Source organism: Agelaius tricolor, unplaced genomic scaffold (assembly GCF_023055355.1).
Source record: "Agelaius tricolor isolate 1412-34295 unplaced genomic scaffold, bAgeTri1.0.p SCAF_29, whole genome shotgun sequence".
In the NCBI taxonomy this organism is placed as follows: Eukaryota; Metazoa; Chordata; class Aves; order Passeriformes; family Icteridae; genus Agelaius; species Agelaius tricolor.
The window spans coordinates 7,970,664-7,989,131 of NW_027269289.1; the positions used below are offsets into that span (position 1 = coordinate 7,970,664).

The following is an 18,468-nucleotide window of genomic DNA, read 5'->3' on the forward strand; positions in this document are numbered from 1 at the left end:
GGCCCCGTGAAGGACGGGGCACAGACCCGCGGCCGAGGCGAGGGGTCCGGGTACGGCAGGCCAAATCCCTGCGGGAATAAACCTTGTCCCCGGGCCCGCGGCCAATCCCTGGGGGCTGCGAGGGGGCCCGGCAAGGCCAGCGGGAATCTGGGTCACCGGGAGCGTAAACAGCTCCTTGGCCGGCGAGGCGCGTCCCGCGGGGAGCTCCTGTTTGCTCGCCGCCCCTGCCAAGCCGCGCTCCGCGGCGATGCCGCGATCCTTGAACCCTGCGCGCACATCGGGGGCCGCCGCTGGCTTATCTCCGCGGAACTGCCCCTCCGGCATAAATAGCGGCGGCGGAGCCCCGGCCGCTCAGACGGGACGAGCAGCAGCGGAGGAGAGAGCTGGTAAGAGCCCGGGCTGCCCCGAGGAGCCGCCGGGACAGAGCGGGACCCCTGAGCCGGGCCGGGGACTCGGCCCCGCCGGGCTGGCTCTGCCCCGGCTCCCCGCGCCCAACTCCCTTGCTCTGCCCGCAGGTCCAGCGCGAAGATGAGAGCCGTGGTGCTGACCCTCGCCCTGCTCTGCCTGACGGGTAGGTCCGGCCGGGGCTGCGGATCCCCGCGGGATGCAGCGGCACGGGCGGGACGGGAGCGCCGCTGGAAGCCGCCGCTTTCCGAAGCGCTTTGCTTTGGAGCCGGGCTGCAGCCGAGGGGCTCCCCGGTTCCTCCCGAGCCGGGCAGGACCCCGGCAGGGCTGGAGCCGTCCCCGGGCGGCGCGTCCTGAGCATCGGCTCTCTCCGCAGGCACCCAGGCCCGCTCCTTCTGGCAGCACGATGAGCCCCAGGCGCCCCTGGATCGCCTCAGGGACATGCTCGATGTGTACCTGGACTCCGTGAAGGCCAGCGGCAAGGAAGCCATTGCCCAGTTCGAGGCCTCCACCGTGGGCAAACAGCTGGAGTAAGTGGGGGGCGAGTGGCGGGGGGCTGGGGGCGCCCGGGCGCCGTGCGTGACCTCCCTCCCTCCCTCCCGTCCCGCAGCCTGAAGCTGGGCGAGAACCTCGACACGCTGGGCGCGGCCGCCGCCAAGCTGAGAGAGGACATGGCCCCCTACTACAAAGAGGTGCGGGAGATGTGGCTGAAAGACACCGAGTCCCTGCGCAAGGAGCTGACCAAGGACCTGGAGGAGGTGAAGGAGAAGATCAAGCCCTTCCTGGACCAGTTCTCTGCCAAGTGGACGGAGGATCTGGAGCAGTACCGCCAGCGCCTGGCACCCCTCGCCCAGGAGCTGAAGGAGCTGAGCAAGCAGAAGGTGGAGCTGCTGCAGCAGAAGCTGACCCCGGTGGCCGAGGAGGCGCGGGACCGGCTGCGCGGGCACGTCGAGGAGCTGCGCAAGAACGTGGCCCCCTTCAGCGATGAGCTGCGCCAGAAGTTGAGCCAGAAGCTGGAGGAGATCCGGGAGAAGGGCATCCCCCAGGCCGCCGAATACCAGGCCAAGGTGGTGGAGCAGCTCAGCAGCCTGCGGGAGAAGATGACGCCCCTGGTGCAGGACTTCAAGGAGCGCCTCACCCCCTACACCGAGAGCCTCAAGGCCCGTTTCCTCAGCTTGCTGGAGGAGCTCCAGAAGACCGTGGCCTGAGCTGCCGGCCGGCGCGGCCAGGGACTGACCCCAGCCCCGCTCCGCCGCTGCCCCGGGTGCTCCCTGCCCTGCCCCGGGCACTTCTCCTCAGGGGGCTCTGGGGACAGGCTGCAGGAGCCCTAGGGTGTCCTCCCCGGAGACCCCCTCTTCCCCTAGAATTCCCTCCCCAGCCCGGCGTCGCTCTCAGCTTTGCCTCCCTTTTGAGAAATAAACTTGACTTAAGTTATTGGAGCTCGCTCAGTCTTTGCAGTGGATGCTGGAGGGGGCAAGGGGTGCTCTGAGCTGGGGGTACTGGGGAATCCAGAGGGACTGGGGAGACAGAGAACTGCTGAGGGGAGCCCTGGGCTGGTGAGGGGTGCCCTGTGCTGCTGAGGGGAGCCCTGCGCTGCTGAGGGATGCCCTGGGCCGATGAGGGGTGCCCTGGGCTGCTGAGGGGTGCCTTTGAGTCCAGCTCTGCCCGAGGTGCAGCCGAGCTCAGCCCCACACAGGGCGCTGGGTGTGTGGCACTGAATGTGCAGGAGTTTTTTGGAGCATCACCTGGCTCCTGCCACCCTGGGCACCCCGACACGGCCGTGTGTACCCTGGTGCTGGTGTCTGTCCCAGCCCTCCCTGCCCCTGCGGGTCCCACTCCTCCCGGCCAGCCCCCAGTGATGGCAGCACAAGCGTTTGCATCAGCCCCGTTTTATTGAGAGCACCACGACACGGGGGGGAGCCGGGGGTCCCCAGCCCCGACGGAGCCCGGGCAGCCCCTGGCGAGGCTACGAGGCCGGAGTCTTCTTCAGGAGCTCGGCCAGCTGCTCCTTGAGCCACGCCAGCCGCTGCTTCGCCAGCTCCGCGTTGTCCGACAGCCACTGCCTGCACCGGGAGGGGAGAGGAGGGCAGGGGAGGGCAGGGGGTCAGCGCGGGGCCCTGGCCGGTCCCGGGCACCGGGAACAGGGACAGGGCTGGGGTTCGGGGGCACCTGGCCTGCTGCGCTGCCTCCGACTCCCGCACCCTGCTGAAGGCGTCCTTGGTCATGGCCGAGACTTTCTGGGCCAGCTCCTGCACCTTCTGCACCAGCGCCTTCGGCTCCTCGGACGTGTCGGCCCCTGCCAAGGGCGAGCCTGGTGGCACTGGGGGCGCGGGGTCCCGCGGCTGTGCCCCCCCCCCCGTGTGCCCCCATCGCCCTGAGCCCCCACCCTTCCGCCAGCGCAGCCCCCGGCCCTTACTTGCTCCCAGCGCCAGGACGGCCGTGCAGGCGAGCAGGAACAGCAGCGACGCCTTCATGGCTGGGGAGAGAGCAGAGCGCACGATGTGGGTCCCGACCCCGTCCCCTTCCCAGCACGGCCCTCGCCGGGGATGTCCCCACTCACCTGTGCCGGGCTCTGACGCGGGGGCAGCCCCGGGCTCTCTCTTTATAGCCTCCCCACGGCCGCCCGGGGGATTCGTGCAAAGGTCAGGGCAGGGCGCGGGGGGGCTGCAGGGGCGCTGCGTCCAGCCAAGAGTTGGGAAATGCCGCGGGACGGAGCTGCTGGGGCCCCGCGTGTCTGTGCGTGTGTGCATACAGCCGAGCGTGGGCACACGCGTGTGCGAGCCAGCGCGCTGCCCGCGGAGGGGACAGCCCGGGCACGCACGGCACAAGGGTGACATCCAGCGGCCCTGTCCCCGGGCACATCGCCCTCGGGCACCGCGAGGCTCTTCGGACCTTGGCACTGCCCCTGCCCGGCCGGTCCCTGCCCTGCCCGCCGTGCCCTTTGCCCGCAGGGACACACGGCCGCGGCTCCGCTGTGCCCGGGGCTGGGCCGGGGGCTGCCCCCGGTGCGTGCCCAGAGCCCGATGCCCACGGCCGGGGACACGCACGGGTCCCTGCAGCATCCCCAGCCCCCGTGTCCTGTCACACTGCCACCCATCCCACACCCACCCATCCCAGGCACTGCCCTGCCAGCACTGACAGAGCCACTGCTGCCTCCACAAAGCACTGAGGTGTCCCCCAGCCCAGGCCCTGTCCCCAGGAGGGGCTCGGTGGGTCCCCCACTCCTGTCTGTCCCTGTCCCCCTGCTGGGGGCCGGCGGGGCCGCGGGTGATGTCAGGGCCCTGGGTGATGTCAGGCCTGCGCACACGTCAGGCACTTCCACGTTGTGACCGACTAAAGTCCAAGCCCTTGCTGTGTCACAGCCTGCGTGGAAGCTGCAGGAGCCCTCGGGCTGCATAAATAGTGCTGGGAGCTGCCGGCTCTGCAGCTACCGCGGCACTGGCAGCACAGGTGAGCAGTGCAGGGAGCCAGGAGGGAGCCGGGAGGGAGCCGGGAGGGAGCCCAGCTCTCCATGGCCTCTGGCTGGGGGCTGCTGGTCCCTGGGCCTTCCTTCACCTCTCTCTGTGCTCCCGCAGGAGTCCCCAGCCCTCAGGATGGCGCCCAAGGCGGCCGCCCTTGTCCTGCTTCTCCTGGCAATCTCAGGTGAGGTGTTGTGCGGGTGCCCGGTGCCAGCAGGGCGGGGATGGCAGCGTCCCCGCTGTCCCTGGGGGAATGGGACTGTGCGGGTCCCTGGTGCCAGCAGGGCGGGGATGGCAGTGTCCCCGCTGTCCCCGGGGGGATGGGACTGTGTGAGCTCTGACCCCAGCACCCCCTGCAGGCTCCCGGGCTGATGTGAACCCTGACGAGGTGGCCAGCGTGATCTGGAAGTACTTCACGGAGCTGGGCAGCAATGCCAAGGACACGGCGGAGCAGCTGCAGCAGACCGAGCTCAGCAAGCAGCTCAAGTGAGCCCAGCCTTGGGACCGGGGGGCTCGGGGGGCTCGGGGGGCAGGCAGGGCCCGGGGGTGGGGGCTCACAGGCCCTGACGTGTCCCCTGTCCCCAGCACCCTGCTGAAGAGCAACCTGCAGAGCGTCAGCGCCTACGCCGAGGACCTGCAGCAGCGCCTGGAGCCCTTCGCCATGGAGCTGCAGGCCAAGCTGGCGCAGGACTCGCAGCGCCTCAAGGAGCAGATCCAGCGGGAGCTGCAGGAGCTGCAGGCCAAGCTGGCGCCCTACGCCGACCAGGTGCACCAGCAGATCGGCACCAACATCCGGCAGCTGCAGGCCAAGATGGGCCCATACGCCGAGGAGCTGCGCTCGCAGGTGGATCAGAGCGCCGGGGAGCTGCGGCGGGCGCTGGAGCCCTACGCGGCCGAGCTGCGGGAGCGCCTGCAGGACAACGCCGAGAGCGTGCAGGCCTCGCTGAGCCCCTACGCCGAGCGCCTGCAGCGGCAGATCGACGGCGGCGTGGAGAGCGTCAAGCAGCGGCTGTCGCCCGTGGCGGACGAGCTGAAGGCGCAGGTGGAGCAGAGCGTGGCCGAGCTGCGGCGCGGGCTCAGCCCCTACGCGCAGGAGGTGCGGGACGGGCTGGAGCGGCAGCTGCAGAGCCTGAGCGCGCAGATGGAGCGGGCGGCCGAGGAGCTGCGGGCCCGCCTGGCCGCCAGCTCCGAGGAGCTGCGCGCCCAGCTGAGCCCGCTGGCCCGGGAGCTGCGGGAGGCGGCGAGCGGCGACGCCGAGAGCCTGCGGCAGCGCCTGCAGCCCCTGGCGCAGCAGCTGGAGCAGCGCCTGGGCCAGAGCCTGGAGACCTTCCGGCAGCAGGCGGCTCCCTTCGGAGAGACCTTCGGGCAGCAGCTGGTGCAGCGGCTGGAGGAGATGCGCGGCAAGCTGGACTCGGGCGCGGCCGGCGTGGAGGATCACCTGGAGCTGCTGGAGAAGGAGGTGCGGGACAAGGTGGCCGCTTTCCTCAGCACCGCCGCGCCCCCGCAGAACTGAACCGCCCCGCCCCGCCAGCCACACACGTTCCAAACGCTTCTGGCCACTTGAAGTGGCAGAAATAAATCTCCTTGTGATGCACGTGCTGCTCCGTGTCCGTCCTTCCTTCCCGCAGCATCCCCCTGTCCATCCTCCCCTGGGGTGGGGTACCTGGGGCACCTCAGCTGCTCCGAGGGGGGAGCATCACCCGGAATCAGCAGGGAGAGGGAGCAGAGGTGGGGTCAGGCGGGTGGGAGGTGTCTGTGGCGGCACCCAGGTGAGCCCATGGGTGAGCCCCGGCCGCGCTGTCCCCTGAGCACAGCTGGGGACACCCAGGGGGGGCAGAGCCGCGGGGTGCGGCCAAACACCCGCAGCGCGGGGTGGGGATCTGCGGGTGGGGACAGATCTGCGGGTGGGGGACAGATCTGTGGGTAGGAGACACTCGCCTCGTCCCCGCGGCGCAGCAAGGGAGCTCGGCGGGTCAGCGGCAGGGGAAGGGGCCTGAGGCGCTCTGCCGGCGGGACGGGACGGGACGGGACGAGTGAGGCGCGGCCAGCGCTGCCTGGAGCGACCTCACGTGTCGGCGCAGGCCGTGTCGGGGAGGGAACCGCGCGGACTTTGGTGCCGCAGCAGCGCTGCCGCCCGCTCGGCGCTTCACCCCGACCTTGGCCCCGCAGCCCCGGTGCCCGGGCTCGTTCCCGGAAGAACCAAGGCGGAAAGGAAAGGACTCGAGCGCGGCGGTGACCGGCGGGAGCGCGGCCTCGGAAGGGGAAGGTGCGATCCCGACCCGCTCATCCCCGCCCGCCCCGCACAGCCCGAGCCGGGCTCGCCCTCCCGCGCCCACCGCGGGGCTCCGGGCTCCCTTTGCGTCCCGACAGGAGCGGCACCGCTGTCCCCGTCCCCGTCCCGCGTTCCCCGCGGGATGCAGCGAGCGGCGCCGGGCCAGGGCCAGCCCCGTCCCCCGAGCCCGGGGGACAGCGGCCCCCAGGTCACCTGCCCAGACCTCCACGTTGTGTTTACACGGAGTGAGGTCCAAAAAGCCTTCCCGTCCCAAAGCCGCCTTATCGGCCGCTCCTCGGCCGCCCCCCGAGCCTACATAAGGGCGGGCAGCGGCCGCCTCCGGGCGGGAGGGACACGGGAGGCGACCCGAGCCAGGTGAGGGGCGGGGGCCTTTAAGTCTGTGCGGCCGGAGGAGCTGGGCGTGACTCCAGCGGGGCAGCCGAGGTGTTCCGGGACCCACAGGTGTCATGGGGAACCCCGGGGGTTTTTAGGGGAGCTGCGGGTGTCCAGGGGACCCCAGGTCCTTGCGGGGAGCAGCGAGGGGCAGTGCAGCCCCCCGTGAGCACTCGGACGGCTCCTGTCCCCTCTCCCGCAGCCCGAGCATGCTGCTGAAGGCCGCGCTGCTCCTCTCGCTCCTGGCCGCCTGCCCAGGTGGGTGCGGGCCCGGGGCGGGCTCAGGGGTGCCCCCGGGGGCTGCGGGGGCGGCCGGGCAGCAGCAGCAGCAGCAGCGGCGCTCCCGCCCGCAGTGTCCCCGGCCGAGGCGGCGCAGAGTGGGCTCTGGCAGTACCTGAGCCAGCTGACGGGGGACAAGGACAGCCTGGAGCGCGGCCACAGCAAGCTGGGCAGCGACAGCACGTGAGTGCCGCACCCCGCTCCCCTCCGGGCCGGCAGGGCAGGGCCCGCGGGGGGAACAGCGTTTATTGGGGTGCGGGGCACGGGGGGGGCCGCGGTCACTCGGGGCTCTCGGGGGCTCTCTCGTGCAGGAACCTGAAGGAGAGCATTCAGGATGGGGTCAGCTCCATGGGGGCCTTCCTGGAGAAGCTGTCCCCGCTGGGCAGGGGGCTGCAGCCCCCCCGGCTGTACGAGGACCCGGCCAGCCTGCGCAAGGCCCTCCGGAGGGAGCTGGACAGCCTCCGCCTGCAGCTGTCCCCGTACGTGGACGAGGTGCACCAGCAGGTCGGCAGGCAGCTGGACGAGCTGCGGCAGCAGCTGCGGCCGCTCACGGAGGAGCTGCTGGACCAGGTGTCCCTGCGGGCCCGGGAGCTGCGGCGGCACCTGGTGCCCAGCCGGGAGGTGGCGGCGCAGCTCCTGGACGGCGCCGACGAGCTGCAGCGCTTCGTGGCTCACTACGGCGACAAGATCGCCTTCCACACGGAGCAGGTGAAGGACATCTTCCAGCCGTACGCCGAGCGGCTGCTGAGCGAGATCCACCGCAACGTGCAGGAGCTGCACCGCGGCGTGGCCCCGCACGCCCGCGCCAGCCCCGAGCAGCTCAACCAGCACATCCAGGAACTGTCGGCCAAGCTGACCCGCAACGCGCGGGACCTGCACCGGCAGATCCAGCGGAACCTGGAGCAGCTGAAGGCCAAGCTGAGCCTGTACCCCGGCGGGGCCGCGGCGCCCCCGGGCCGCTCCCGGGAGGCGCTGGCGCGGGAGGTGCAGCGGCGCGTGGAGGAGTTCCGGCGGGACACGTACGCGCAGATCCAGGCCTTCACCCGGGCGCTGGACCAGGAGACCGAGGAGATGCGGCTGAAGCTCAGCGCCCGCCCGGAGCCGCCCGAGGGGCCGCTGGACGCGCCGCCGCCGCCCGTGGAGGATCTGCGCGCCCGGCTGGACGCGCTATGGCGGGACCTGGCGCTGAGCCTGAGCGAGCGGGGCGGGGAGGGCCCCGGGGAGGGTCTCGGGGAAGGCCCCAGTGCGGGCCCGGGGCAGCTCCTGCGCTGAACCCCAATAAAGGCGCCGCCATCGCGGCCCGCGCAAGTCACATGATCCGCCCGAGCCACGTGACCCGTACACGTCATCTCCCCGCGCCGCCGCGTGACGCGCCACCATCATGTCGGCCCTCGGGGCCACCGCGGCGGCGGCTGCGCCCGCCGGGGCCCTGTTCCGGCCCCTGAGCGCCGAGGACGGCGAGCAGCAGCCGGCAGAGATCGAGTCCCTGTGCATGAATTGCTTCCGCAACGTGAGGGGCCCCGGGGGGCCGGGCAGTGGCGGCCTGCGGGGACTGGGGGGCACCGGGGCCTGCGGGGGCCGAGGGAGAGCAGGACAGGGACGTGCGGGGCCAGGGCCGGTACAGGGGGAGAGCAGGACAGGGGTGTGCGGGGCTAGGGCGGGCATAGGGGGCTGTGGGGGCCGGGGGAGAGCAGGACAGGGGTGTGCGGGGCCAGGGCCGGTACGGGGGTCTGTGGGGTTAGAGGACGCACACCTGTGGGCTGGGCTCGGGGGTCTCCAGTGGCCGTGGGGAGGAGCGAGGAAGGACCTGCTGGGGGCCACAGCTGCTCTCGGAGCAGGGGGCGCCGGCGGGGTCGGGAGGGCGTTTCCAGGAGCTCCTGGGGGGTGAGGGGAGGTTTGTGGGGTAGGCAGAGGAGGGGCAGGGACCTGCCCGTGCCGGAGGTGCTGTCAGGGCCATGGCCCCAGGCTCGGGTTCCCACAAAGCCCCTCACTGCCCCCGCAGGGAGTGACCCGGCTCCTGCTCACCAGGATCCCCTTCTTCAAGGAGATCATTGTCAGCTCCTTCTCGTGCCCCAGCTGCTCCTGGTCCAACACGGAGATCCAGGCAGCGGGCAGGATCCAGGAGCAGGGCGTGCGCTACACCCTGGCCGTCACCTCCCGCCAGGTGGGCACTGCCCCACCCTGCCCTGCTGCAGGCCCAGCACCTGCACATCCCTGGCTGGGCCAGGCCTCTGGGTTCGCCCTGTGTGCCAGGGGAGGCTCAGGCTGCTCCCTGCTCTGTGCAGGACATGAACAGGGAGGTGGTGAAGACCGACTGTGCCTCAGCCCGAATTCCAGAGCTGGACTTTGAGGTGCCTGCCTTCAGCCAGAAGGGAGGTGGGTGAATGGGGCCGTGCTTGGGGGGCTCCTGGGGATCCCTGGTCTGTTCATGGTGTTGTCAACTCTGTGTTCTTGCTTTGCCAAGTGCTCACCACCATCGAGGGCATCATTGACAGAGCTGTGGCAGGCCTGGAGCAGGACCAGCCCACCCGCAGGGTAAGGGCTGGAGAGGGAAACTCCTCAGGGATGGAGAGTGCTTGGGGTGTCCATCCCCTGCCTGCTGGAGGCACACAGGGCTGCTGGGGACAGCTCTGTCTGTGCCACAGTCACCTCTGTCAGCAGCTCTGGGCTGTCCCCAGCAGCTGAGCCCCACCTTGGGCTGTCCCCATTTTAAGGGTTCTGTGGTTCCATGTCCCCTTCCAGGCAACAGACAAAGAGGTGGCCAGGAAGATAGATGAGTTCATTGGTAAACTGAAGCAGCTGAAGGAAGTCAGCTCCCCCTTCACCTTTGTGAGTGCTCAGGGCAGGGCAGGGCATGCCTGGCAGGGTGAGGCTGCAGGGCATCTCCCTCAGGCCCTCCCTTGTCCTGCAGATCCTGGATGATCCCTCTGGGAACAGCTTTGTGGAGAACCCGCGGGCACCACAGAGGGACGAGGCCCTGCTGGTCACTCACTACAGGAGGAGCCCCCAGCAGTGTGCCCTGCTGGGCCTGCAGGTGACTGCAGCAGCCCCTGCTCCTTGCCCTGCTCCCTGGGAGCCCCAGCAGGGAGCAGGAGCTGACTTTGCTGTCCTTGCAGGGAGAGGAGGTGGACGCGAAGCCGCCGGACGCTGCCGAGGACCTGAGGGACGAGGTGGGGGCTGCTGCAGTGTCAGGGACACTCAGGGACACTCAGGCCAGGTGCTCTGGGCTGGCTGAGACCTTCAGGCTGCCCCTTCCCTCCCCAGGTGCTGCAGTTCAACACCAACTGCCCCGAGTGCAACGCCCCGGCCAGCACCAACATGAAGTTAGTGCGTATCCTTGCACAGGGCTGGGGGCACTGCATGCCTGGGCTCTCCCTGCTGCTCCACAGGCCTGAGGCAGCTCTCAGCTGGGGCCTGCTGGCATGCAGAGCTGACTCAGGGCTGCTCACAACTCCTCTCTGTGGGGTTCTGCCATCCCTCGGCTGCTGCTTTGATGTTTGCCTTGACTCCCTGCTCCAGAAATCCCCCACTTCAAGGAAGTGATTATCATGGCCACCAACTGCGACTCCTGTGGGCACAGGACCAACGAGGTGAGCTGGGCAGAGGGCAGGGAGTGGAGCTCTGTGCCTGTGTCCCTGAGCTCTGCTTCCCACCTGGGCTGCTGGGGAGGGAGACTGCACCTGGGGCTTTCTGCTGGCTGCTGAGGCCACTGTCCCAGCTTTGGAGAGGCCTCTGGGCTGCTGGGCTGAGCCTGTTAAAGCGCAGGGGGAGGGCTGGGTGTGAGCTCACTGCCAGCTGTTTCCAGGTGAAGTCTGGAGGAGCCATCGAGGCGCAGGGCACCAGGATCACCCTCAGGATTACAGATCCCTCCGACATGACCAGGGATATCCTGAAGGTGCAGTGCCCAGGATCCCTGCCCCGTCCTCCTGGGGGATGTGGGGGGCCCAGCACGGGCTCATGGGGGGCTCCCCTCTGCAGTCAGAGACGTGCAGTGTGGAGATTCCTGAGCTGGAGTTCGAGCTGGGCATGGGAGCGCTGGGGGGGAAGTTCACCACGCTGGAGGGGCTGCTGAAGGACATCCGGGACCTGGTGAGTGCTCCTGGGGGGGCTCAGCCCCCTGGCTGGCCCTGCTGGGGGGGCTCAGCCCCCTGGCTGGCCCTGCTGGGGGGGCTCAGCCCCCTGGCTGGCCCTGCTGGGGGGGCTCAGCCCCCTGGCTGGCCCTGCTGGGGGGGCTCAGCCCCCTGGCTGGCCCTGCTGGGGGGGCTGGCTGCCTCACAGCTGCCTCACCTGCCCTTGCAGGTAGAGAAGAACCCCTTCACCCTGGGGGACAGCTCCACGGCCAGCAGGACAGGGAAGCTGCAGGAGTTCATTGGAAAGCTGCAGGATGTGAGTTTACTCTGGATTTTCCGTGCTCTGCACTGGTCCAGGAGGGGCTGAAGGATTAGGAGGAGCCTTAGTGGGACGTGCTGTGTTCCTGCAGATCATAGAGGGGAAGGCCCAGGCTCACTTCATCATGGACGACCCTGCAGGCAACAGCTACCTTCAGGTACAGCCCTGGGCCCTCGGGCTGGGCTCCCTGAGCCCCTTGGGGGGTTCATTTCCCTGGCACGTGGTGGCAGTGGGCTTCCCATTGGAGCTCTGTGCACCAGCAGATGCTGGAAGCCCTGCTGGCTTTGTGGGGGTGCCCAGGGCTCCCAGCCTGGGGGCACAGGGGAGTGCAGGAGCTGTGCCCTGTCCCCACAGAACGTGTACGCCCCGGAGGAGGACCCGGAGCTGAGCGTGCAGCGCTACGAGCGCACCTTTGAGCAGAACGAGGAGCTGGGCCTGAACGACATGAGGACAGAGGGCTACGAGGCAGAGCCGGCCTCGGGCCGGTAGCGGGGCCAGCCCAGCCCTGCCACCCCCCTGCCCCAGCTGCGCCAGGGACCAGGACTTGTGTGGGGCCAGGGCTCCTCTGCCCTTCCTGGGGCCGGGGAGTTGTTCCTGCCTGCAGCAGCGGCTCGGGGCCTCCCTCGGAGCTGTGCTGTGAGCTGCTGCTGCTGCTGCTCATTTGGGGCACGGGGTAGCTCCCCAATAAAGCTGATTGAAAACGCTGATGGCGTCGTGTCCTCCTGCTGCTCCATTCATAACCGCCACCGCCGCCTGGCCACGCCCACGGCCCCGCCCGCAGCTCCATTTATGGCATTGGCCACCGTTTGGACACGCCTACAGCCCCGCCCTCTGCTCCATTTATGGTATTGGCTGGCCGCACCTAAAGCTGCGCTCCCACTCCATTTATGGCATTGGCCGCCGTTTGGCCACGCCTATAGCCCCGCCCTCCGTTCCATTTATGGCCTATCCGCGGTCTGGCCACGCCCATCCCGCTGGAATTCCATATATGGTAGTGACCACGCCCATCTCAGCCCGCCACGCTCATGCCCCGCCCCTTCCTGCCGGCGCCGCCGTTTTGCGTCAGAGCGCGATGGCGGCCCCGGGGCTGTCGAAGGCCGAGTACCTGCGGCGGTACCTGAGCGGCCCCGCCGAGCCCGGCCCGCCCCGCCGCCGCCGCAGGAGGAAACCGCCAGCGGGCACCGCCAGAGGCGGGTGAGTCCCGGGGAGGGGGCAGCAGGCGCGACCCTGTGCGCTGCCCGGCCTTGGGAGCCGCCCCGAGCGCACCGCCCCGAAATCCCCGCTCCGAACCGAGCCCCGAGACCCCGGGGCCAGGACCCTCCCCGGGGCTGCCCCGCCGCGGATCCTCCCGGTCTCCACCGGCCCCCGGGGCTGCCCCGCCGCGGATCCCCACGGGCCCTGACCGTGCCTCTCCCCGCTGCCAGGATGCGGATCGTGGATGACGATGTGAGCTGGAGCAGCATCGCCGCCGCCCCGGAGAAGGAGGAGGACGAGGAGGACGAAGGGGACATGCCCGTGGTGAGCGGGGAGCCCCGGTGGACGCGCTCTCACAGCCTCACTCTGTTCTGGCGCTCACCTCCCGTCTCCCTTAGGGAAGAACTCGCTGGAGCGCTTCTCTTGTGGCGTGTTCTGCCTCGGGGGTGGGCGGGAGCCCTGCAGGAAGGAGGGAGCTCCCTGCGGATCCAGGCAGCCCGTGCTCTGCGGGCCAGCATGGGGCTCTGTGCTCCAGAACGGCTGCTGGAGCAAGGCAGAGGGACTGGGGGAGCTGCTGCCTGTGTGAGCAGTGGGAGCTATGCCTTTTGCTGAGCCCCTGGTGCTCGCTGGGTGTTTGTAGGTGGCAGAGTTCATTGATGAGCGCCCCGAGGAGGTGAAGCTCATGGAGGAATTCCGAACAAACTCCAAATGGAAGCTCCTGGGAGGTGAGAGCAGCCCCTTCCGCCCTCTCTCCCTAATGCCTGGTTTCTCCAAACCATGATGCAAGTTCAAAATAATCCTGCAGGTGCTGGAGTGCTGCTGGGCTGTGCAGAGCCCTAGTAATGGTGATTGCAATTGTTTTCCCTCAGATGAGGACTCGCAGAGTTCGGATGTTTCGGGACCTGCCAAGTCTGCCACAAGGTATGGGGGCTCAGGCAGGATTATTGCCCTCTGCTTGGCTGGCTTTGTCTGTCTGGTTCTGTGCTTTGCTGGGAAATGTGGGCACTTCTTCCAGCTGGAGAGCCCCTGCCTGGTGTGGGGCACTGGCAGCTCTGGGTGTTTGTGACACTGCCAGGGAGACTGGAGTGATGGTCCCTGTGAGTTTTAATAATGGCGGAGACTCTCCCATTGCAGCTCTGCTGGGATCCCGGCTGCCTCGGAGGGTTTCTGGGGTCTGCTGGGGCTCAGGGCTGCAGCATCCCAATGAATCCACCTTCACAAGCTGTTCCCAGCTCTGGGGTCCTGCTGTGTTTCCAGACAAGCCAGGCACGAAGGGAGCTCACTGTCACCTTCTCTGCCCTCACAGGCGGCGGCGCCACGACTCCCCAGAGCCCTCGGCCCCAGCAGGGAAACACAACGGCTCCCTGGGGCTCTCTGCTCCCAGGAGACAGAGACACGACAGCCCTGACCCGTCCCCTCCCCGGAGACAGAGACACGACACCCCGGATGTGTCCCCTCCCAGGAGACAAAGACATGACACCCCTGACCCATCCCCTCCTAGGAGGCACCGTCACGACACACCAGACTTGTCACCTCCCAAAAAACAGCGTCGTGACACCCCAGATCTGTCACCTCCACGGCGGCGGCAGCGTCACGATACCCCCGACCCCTCACCTCCCAGGAGACAGCGACATGACACACCAGACATGTCACCTCCCCGGAGACAGAGACATGACACACCAGACATATCACCTCCCAGGAGACAGAGACATGACACACCAGACATGTCACCTCCCCGGAGACAGAGACATGACACACCAGACATGTCACCTCCCAGGAGACAGAGACATGACACACCAGACATGTCACCTCCCAGGAGACAACGACATGACACGCCAGACATGTCACCTCCCCGGCGGCGGCCGCGACATGACACCCCAGATCTGTCCCCTCCCAGGAGACAGAGACATGACACCCCAGATCTGTCCCCTCCCAGGAGACAGAGACATGACACCCCAGATCTGTCCCCTCCCAGGAGACAGAGACATGACACCCCAGATCTGTCCCCTCCCAGGAGACAGAGACATGACACCCCAGATCTGTCCCCTCCCAGGAGACAGAGACATGACACACCAGATGTGTCCCCTCCCAGGAGACAGAGACATGACACCCCAGATGTGTCCCCTCCCCAGAGACAGAGACATGACACCCCAGATGTGTCCCCTCCCCGGAGACAGCGTCAGGATTTGTCACCTCGCAGAGAGAAGCCGGGGTCCCCGAGTGGGAGGAAGAGCAGAACGAAAGGTGAGTGTCACACGCTGTGTCCTGGGGAGCCGCTGGGATCCACGCTGCCACAGGTGAGTGCTGTGTGCTGCTGCTCTGCTGGCACAGCTGGCAGTGTCTGTCCCTGTGAGCACAGCTGGCAGTGTCTGTCCCCGTGGGCACAGCTGGGTGAGAGTTCAGCCAGCCTGCAGTGCCTCTGCTGCAGCCTGGGCTGTGTGCACCTAAGCGTGCTCCTCCTGGGGGAGTCAGCAGACCCTCCCTCTGATTTATCTCCTCCAGGACGGGCTTCTCCCACCCAGAGGGACCAGCAGAGGTCACGGAGCCCCCCGGAGCACTCCCCGACCCACTGGGGTGCCAAGGGCTCTCCCAAGAAGGTAAAGGCTGTCTCTTTCCCTTCCAGCTGTGGAAGCCCAATGATTGGGAAACTGGGGAAGGTTCTGGCTCTAACAGGGCTGTCCCTGTGGTTTGGGTCACCCCTCGCTCTGGCTGCCCCTCTCAGCCAGCTGTAAATGGGATTTGTGTGTTCTCCAGGCTAGCACGATGTCATCCGGAGCCAAAGCGGGCCTGGTGTCGGCTGATGTGCTGCAGAGGGAGAAGCAGGAGCTCAAGAAGCACGAGAGGAGCACCAGGCACCTGGAAGGTGGGAGTGAAATGCAGCCTGAGCCCCAGCTCACTCCTCTGCTCTGTCAGGCCCTGGCACTGGGATGCTGCTGGGAGCATCCCTGTGGAGCTGCAGCTAAACACGCTGCTGAAAACCTTGGCCAGGGTCTCTGCTCCACATGGGGAGTTCAGAGCAATGCCAGGGAAGTCACAGGGAGTGGGAAATGCTTCTCCTCTGCAAGTCTGAGGGAGCCGATGGATAGTGAGAGCTCAGGGTCTGTGTGGGGCAGCAGGGAAAGCTCAGCACGAGCTGAGATCCTGCCTGGCTTTGGCTGCCAGGCTCTTTGGGAGATGAGGACAAGCCAAAGAGAAGTCACAGTTAAAGTCATTGAATTGTCTGGAGATGATGAAATGTTCCAGAATTGTGACTTGAGGCATGTGTCCCCCCAGAGGAATCCCGGAACGCTCAGACCGTGTTCCGAGACAAGTCCGGCCGCAAGAGGAACCTGGTCCAGGAGCAGCTGGAGCAGAGGCTGAAGGCTGAGGCAGAGGCCAAGAGAGAAGAGCAATATGCCAAGTGGGGAAAAGGGTGAGGAAGGGACTCCAAAGCACAGTCCTTGGGCCTCCCATCTCCTGATGTTAGTTTGGCTCTGCTGCCAGACTGGTGTTGTGCTGAGGCTGAGCCTAGCACCAGCGCGTGTTCCCCATGTCTGAAAACCCTTCCTGTGCTGGAGGTGCTCTGGGAATGCTGCACAGGCAGTGGGAGTTGAGGGGTGTGACCCCTCCTGCACATTGAACCACTCCCAAGGAGTGATGGCTGGGGTTTGGGTGACACAGTGTGTTTTCCAGGCTGGCACAGGAGAGGCAGCAGCAGCAGAACGTGGAGGATGCAGTCAAGGAGATGCAGAAGCCCTTGGCCCGTTACATCGATGACCAGGACCTGGACCGAATGCTGAGGGAGCAGGAGAGGGAAGGAGACCCCATGGCTGCTCTCATCAAGAAGAGGAAGGCCAAGGAGAACAAGGAGAAAGGTTTGCCCCTGGAATACACCTGAGTATGGTTTAATGTGTCAGCAGTGCAAGCACAAACAGCCAAGGGGAACTTGTGGACCCTCTGGAGTTCCTGGCCTGTTACCAGTAACAATTGCATGAGTTGTTAGCTGGGAGAGCAGGGCCTGCTGACTGAGAACTCAGCACTTTGTCACAGGGAGCCCTTGGCAGCTGTAGCTGGCTGCCAGGAGCCTGTGCTCTCTACCTGCAGACACCTCCTAGGTGGGAGGTGTGCTGAGCACAGCCAAACACAGTTCCTCTGCTCTTTGTGTTCCAGAAAAACCCAGGTACAAGGGACCAGCACCTCCACTCAACAGGTTCAACATCTGGCCCGGACATCGCTGGGATGGTGTGGACAGGTACTTGTTCCTGTTGGAATAACAGTAAAAATAAAGGAGTCCTCTTCAGGGCATTGCCAGTTATGTGGTGAGTGAGGGGGTTGGCACTGCAAGGTTGAATGGGTTCAGTTACAAATGGGTGGTGGGACAGATGGGACAAGGCAGGTGAGGAACTTCAGAGGCATCAGCTCTCGGTAACCACAGGTCCAGGTGGAGACTGGGCCAGGGTAAATCACTGGAAAGGTTGCAGGAGTCGGGAGAGCTGGAGGCAGCAGCTGCTGTCACTGCGTGTCCCTTGCAGGTCCAACGGGTTCGAGCAGCAGCGCTTCGCCCGCATCGCCAACAAGAAGGCAGTGCAGGAGCTGGCCTACAAATGGAGCGTGGAGGACATGTAGGGAGACCCCTGCAGTGCCCCACAGGCACCACCTCTGCCACAGCCCTGAGGAGTGGCCTGCTCTCCCTGCAACCAGCCCCGTGCTCGGCATTCAGCTGCCTCCTGGGCCATCTTCTGAGAGACCAGGCTGGATTCCCCTGGCAGCCAGAGCCTCCAGCTCCATGGGAGGGCACTGGTTTCTTGTTTGTTTGCTAACAAACTTCTGTTCTATGCCAAATGACTTCTGAGGGCAGTTCCCAAGTCTTCAGGTGTCCTAAATCTCAGGTGAAAATCTGCTGAACGCTTGGGCTTGGGAGAGTTGCCCTCATGCCGTGGGTCAGTCTGCTCCAGAACTCAGGTTAAGTGGAACTTCTGAACTTCTGTCAAGTTTTGCAGTTATTTTGCCATGTAGATCCCAGAGTCACCAACGTGCAGGAAAATTCAAACTCAGCTTCTCCTGACCCTGTCCAAGCAGGAAACTGGGCAGGGAATGCCCTGGCACTGGAAGAGAGAACTGCAGTGCTGCTGCATTGGGCAGCACGATCTTCAGGAGCCTCAGCAATTCTGCAGGGCTCCATTTCTAGCGGAAGTAAATGTGTGGAGAGTTAGGACTTAAGACCTGGAATTGCTTCCCTCATAGTTTGGAGCAGCTGCTCCCCCCAGACCCCTCTGGATTTGGGGCTGATCTTGGCACTTGGCTCGCTCCGGTGGAAGGTGTAACAACCCTCTCCTGTCATCAGATTTGTCTGTCTTGGAGCTTCCCTTAATCCCTGTGTGCCAGAAAGCACTTGTGGAAATAAATACAGTTGTTCTTGTTGAGGTCCCAGGGAGCAGGGATGAATGCAGGCAGCAGTTTCCATGGAGATGCCTTGGCTGCAGCAGTGGGCAGGGCAGGATCGCTCCTTTCAGGGATTCTCCAGTGTTGGGAGGGCTGTGGGTGGGAGGGACAGCAGCACAGTCTGCCCTGGAGTGCCAGACTCTTGGGACTCCCCTGCTTTTCATCCCTGTGCCACATTTCCAGCAGCCCTGGAATTGCTGTGTTCACCTGTAAATAAATCCTTTCTTTTTATACTCGATTCTGCGTGCTGGTGCTTTTTCCAAGGCAGCTGAACCATTCCAGCCCTGCTGCCCTGCTGGGCAGGAGATGGTTTGGGAGCAGGGGCTGGTGGTGTGAGGTGGCAGCACATTTCCAGGCAGCTGCTTCCAGCTGTGCTTCCCCCTTCTGTCACCAAGGCCCTGTTCCATTCCCCCCTGCAAACTGAGGCAGCTGCAGCCTCCACAAGAGCAGTTCCACTTGACACATTCGTTTTTGCTCTCACTTAATCTGAGTGCTGCTGGAGATGTGAAGAACCTGCTGTGGAATGATTGGATTCGCCCTGGTGGGCAGAGCTGGATGCTGGTTCCTTCCCCACCTGCCTGGTGACAGTGGCTGCTCTTGCAGAGCCACAGCTGCCAGCAGCTGCCTCGAGTCACTCTTGGGACTGTAGGCTGCTCT

The 18,468-nt window shown here is 66.2% G+C and overlaps 6 protein-coding genes across 8 annotated transcripts; 5 read left to right on the forward strand and 1 right to left on the reverse strand.

Annotated features, from left to right (window-relative positions):
• Positions 1–251: 251 nt before the first annotated feature.
• Positions 252–1,839, forward strand: APOA1 (apolipoprotein A1). The gene is made up of 4 exons (XM_071449731.1): positions 252–386; positions 516–571; positions 782–935; positions 1,016–1,839. The coding sequence occupies exons 2-4, from the start codon at positions 529–531 to the stop codon at positions 1,611–1,613; spliced, it is 795 nt and encodes a 264-aa protein (XP_071305832.1). The 5' UTR covers positions 252–386; positions 516–528; the 3' UTR covers positions 1,614–1,839.
• A 439-nt stretch (positions 1,840–2,278) lies between these two features.
• Positions 2,279–4,455, reverse strand: APOC3 (apolipoprotein C3). The gene is made up of 4 exons (XM_071449732.1): positions 2,966–4,455; positions 2,822–2,881; positions 2,575–2,701; positions 2,279–2,468 (listed from the first exon to the last, which is right to left on the reverse strand). The coding sequence occupies exons 1-4, from the start codon at positions 3,465–3,467 to the stop codon at positions 2,372–2,374; spliced, it is 786 nt and encodes a 261-aa protein (XP_071305833.1). The 5' UTR covers positions 3,468–4,455; the 3' UTR covers positions 2,279–2,371.
• Positions 3,971–5,451, forward strand: APOA4 (apolipoprotein A4). Its single transcript, XM_071449730.1, has 3 exons — positions 3,971–4,047; positions 4,223–4,349; positions 4,449–5,451. Exons 1-3 carry the CDS (start codon positions 3,999–4,001, stop codon positions 5,374–5,376), a joined length of 1,104 nt encoding a protein of 367 aa, XP_071305831.1. The 5' UTR covers positions 3,971–3,998; the 3' UTR covers positions 5,377–5,451.
• A 1,286-nt stretch (positions 5,452–6,737) lies between these two features.
• Positions 6,738–8,079, forward strand: APOA5 (apolipoprotein A5). The gene is made up of 3 exons (XM_071449736.1): positions 6,738–6,798; positions 6,831–6,990; positions 7,119–8,079. The coding sequence occupies exons 1-3, from the start codon at positions 6,738–6,740 to the stop codon at positions 8,077–8,079; spliced, it is 1,182 nt and encodes a 393-aa protein (XP_071305837.1).
• A 76-nt stretch (positions 8,080–8,155) lies between these two features.
• Positions 8,156–11,903, forward strand: ZPR1 (ZPR1 zinc finger). 2 transcript variants are annotated; one of them, XR_011682757.1, is made up of 15 exons: positions 8,156–8,317; positions 8,810–8,971; positions 9,093–9,183; positions 9,272–9,342; positions 9,550–9,636; positions 9,719–9,841; positions 9,924–9,977; positions 10,072–10,138; positions 10,327–10,397; positions 10,613–10,702; positions 10,786–10,896; positions 11,107–11,193; positions 11,288–11,353; positions 11,551–11,794; positions 11,842–11,903. XR_011682757.1 is itself a non-coding variant. In XM_071449729.1 (14 exons), the coding sequence occupies exons 1-14, from the start codon at positions 8,189–8,191 to the stop codon at positions 11,683–11,685; spliced, it is 1,344 nt and encodes a 447-aa protein (XP_071305830.1). In that variant the 5' UTR covers positions 8,156–8,188; the 3' UTR covers positions 11,686–11,903. The 2 variants fall into 2 exon arrangements, 1 of the variants encoding a protein (XP_071305830.1); XM_071449729.1 differs by having other exon boundaries at positions 11,551–11,903.
• A 328-nt stretch (positions 11,904–12,231) lies between these two features.
• On the forward strand, positions 12,232–18,049 carry BUD13 (BUD13 homolog). 2 transcript variants are annotated; one of them, XM_071449724.1, is made up of 12 exons: positions 12,232–12,390; positions 12,621–12,714; positions 13,031–13,115; positions 13,260–13,311; positions 13,697–14,043; positions 14,161–14,634; positions 14,893–14,987; positions 15,145–15,253; positions 15,664–15,802; positions 16,063–16,244; positions 16,540–16,621; positions 16,902–18,049. In XM_071449724.1, exons 1-12 carry the CDS (start codon positions 12,269–12,271, stop codon positions 16,993–16,995), a joined length of 1,875 nt encoding a protein of 624 aa, XP_071305825.1. In that variant the 5' UTR covers positions 12,232–12,268; the 3' UTR covers positions 16,996–18,049. The 2 variants fall into 2 exon arrangements, with proteins under 2 accessions (XP_071305825.1, XP_071305824.1); XM_071449723.1 differs by having other exon boundaries at positions 13,697–14,634.
• The last annotated feature ends 419 nt before the right edge of the window (positions 18,050–18,468 follow it).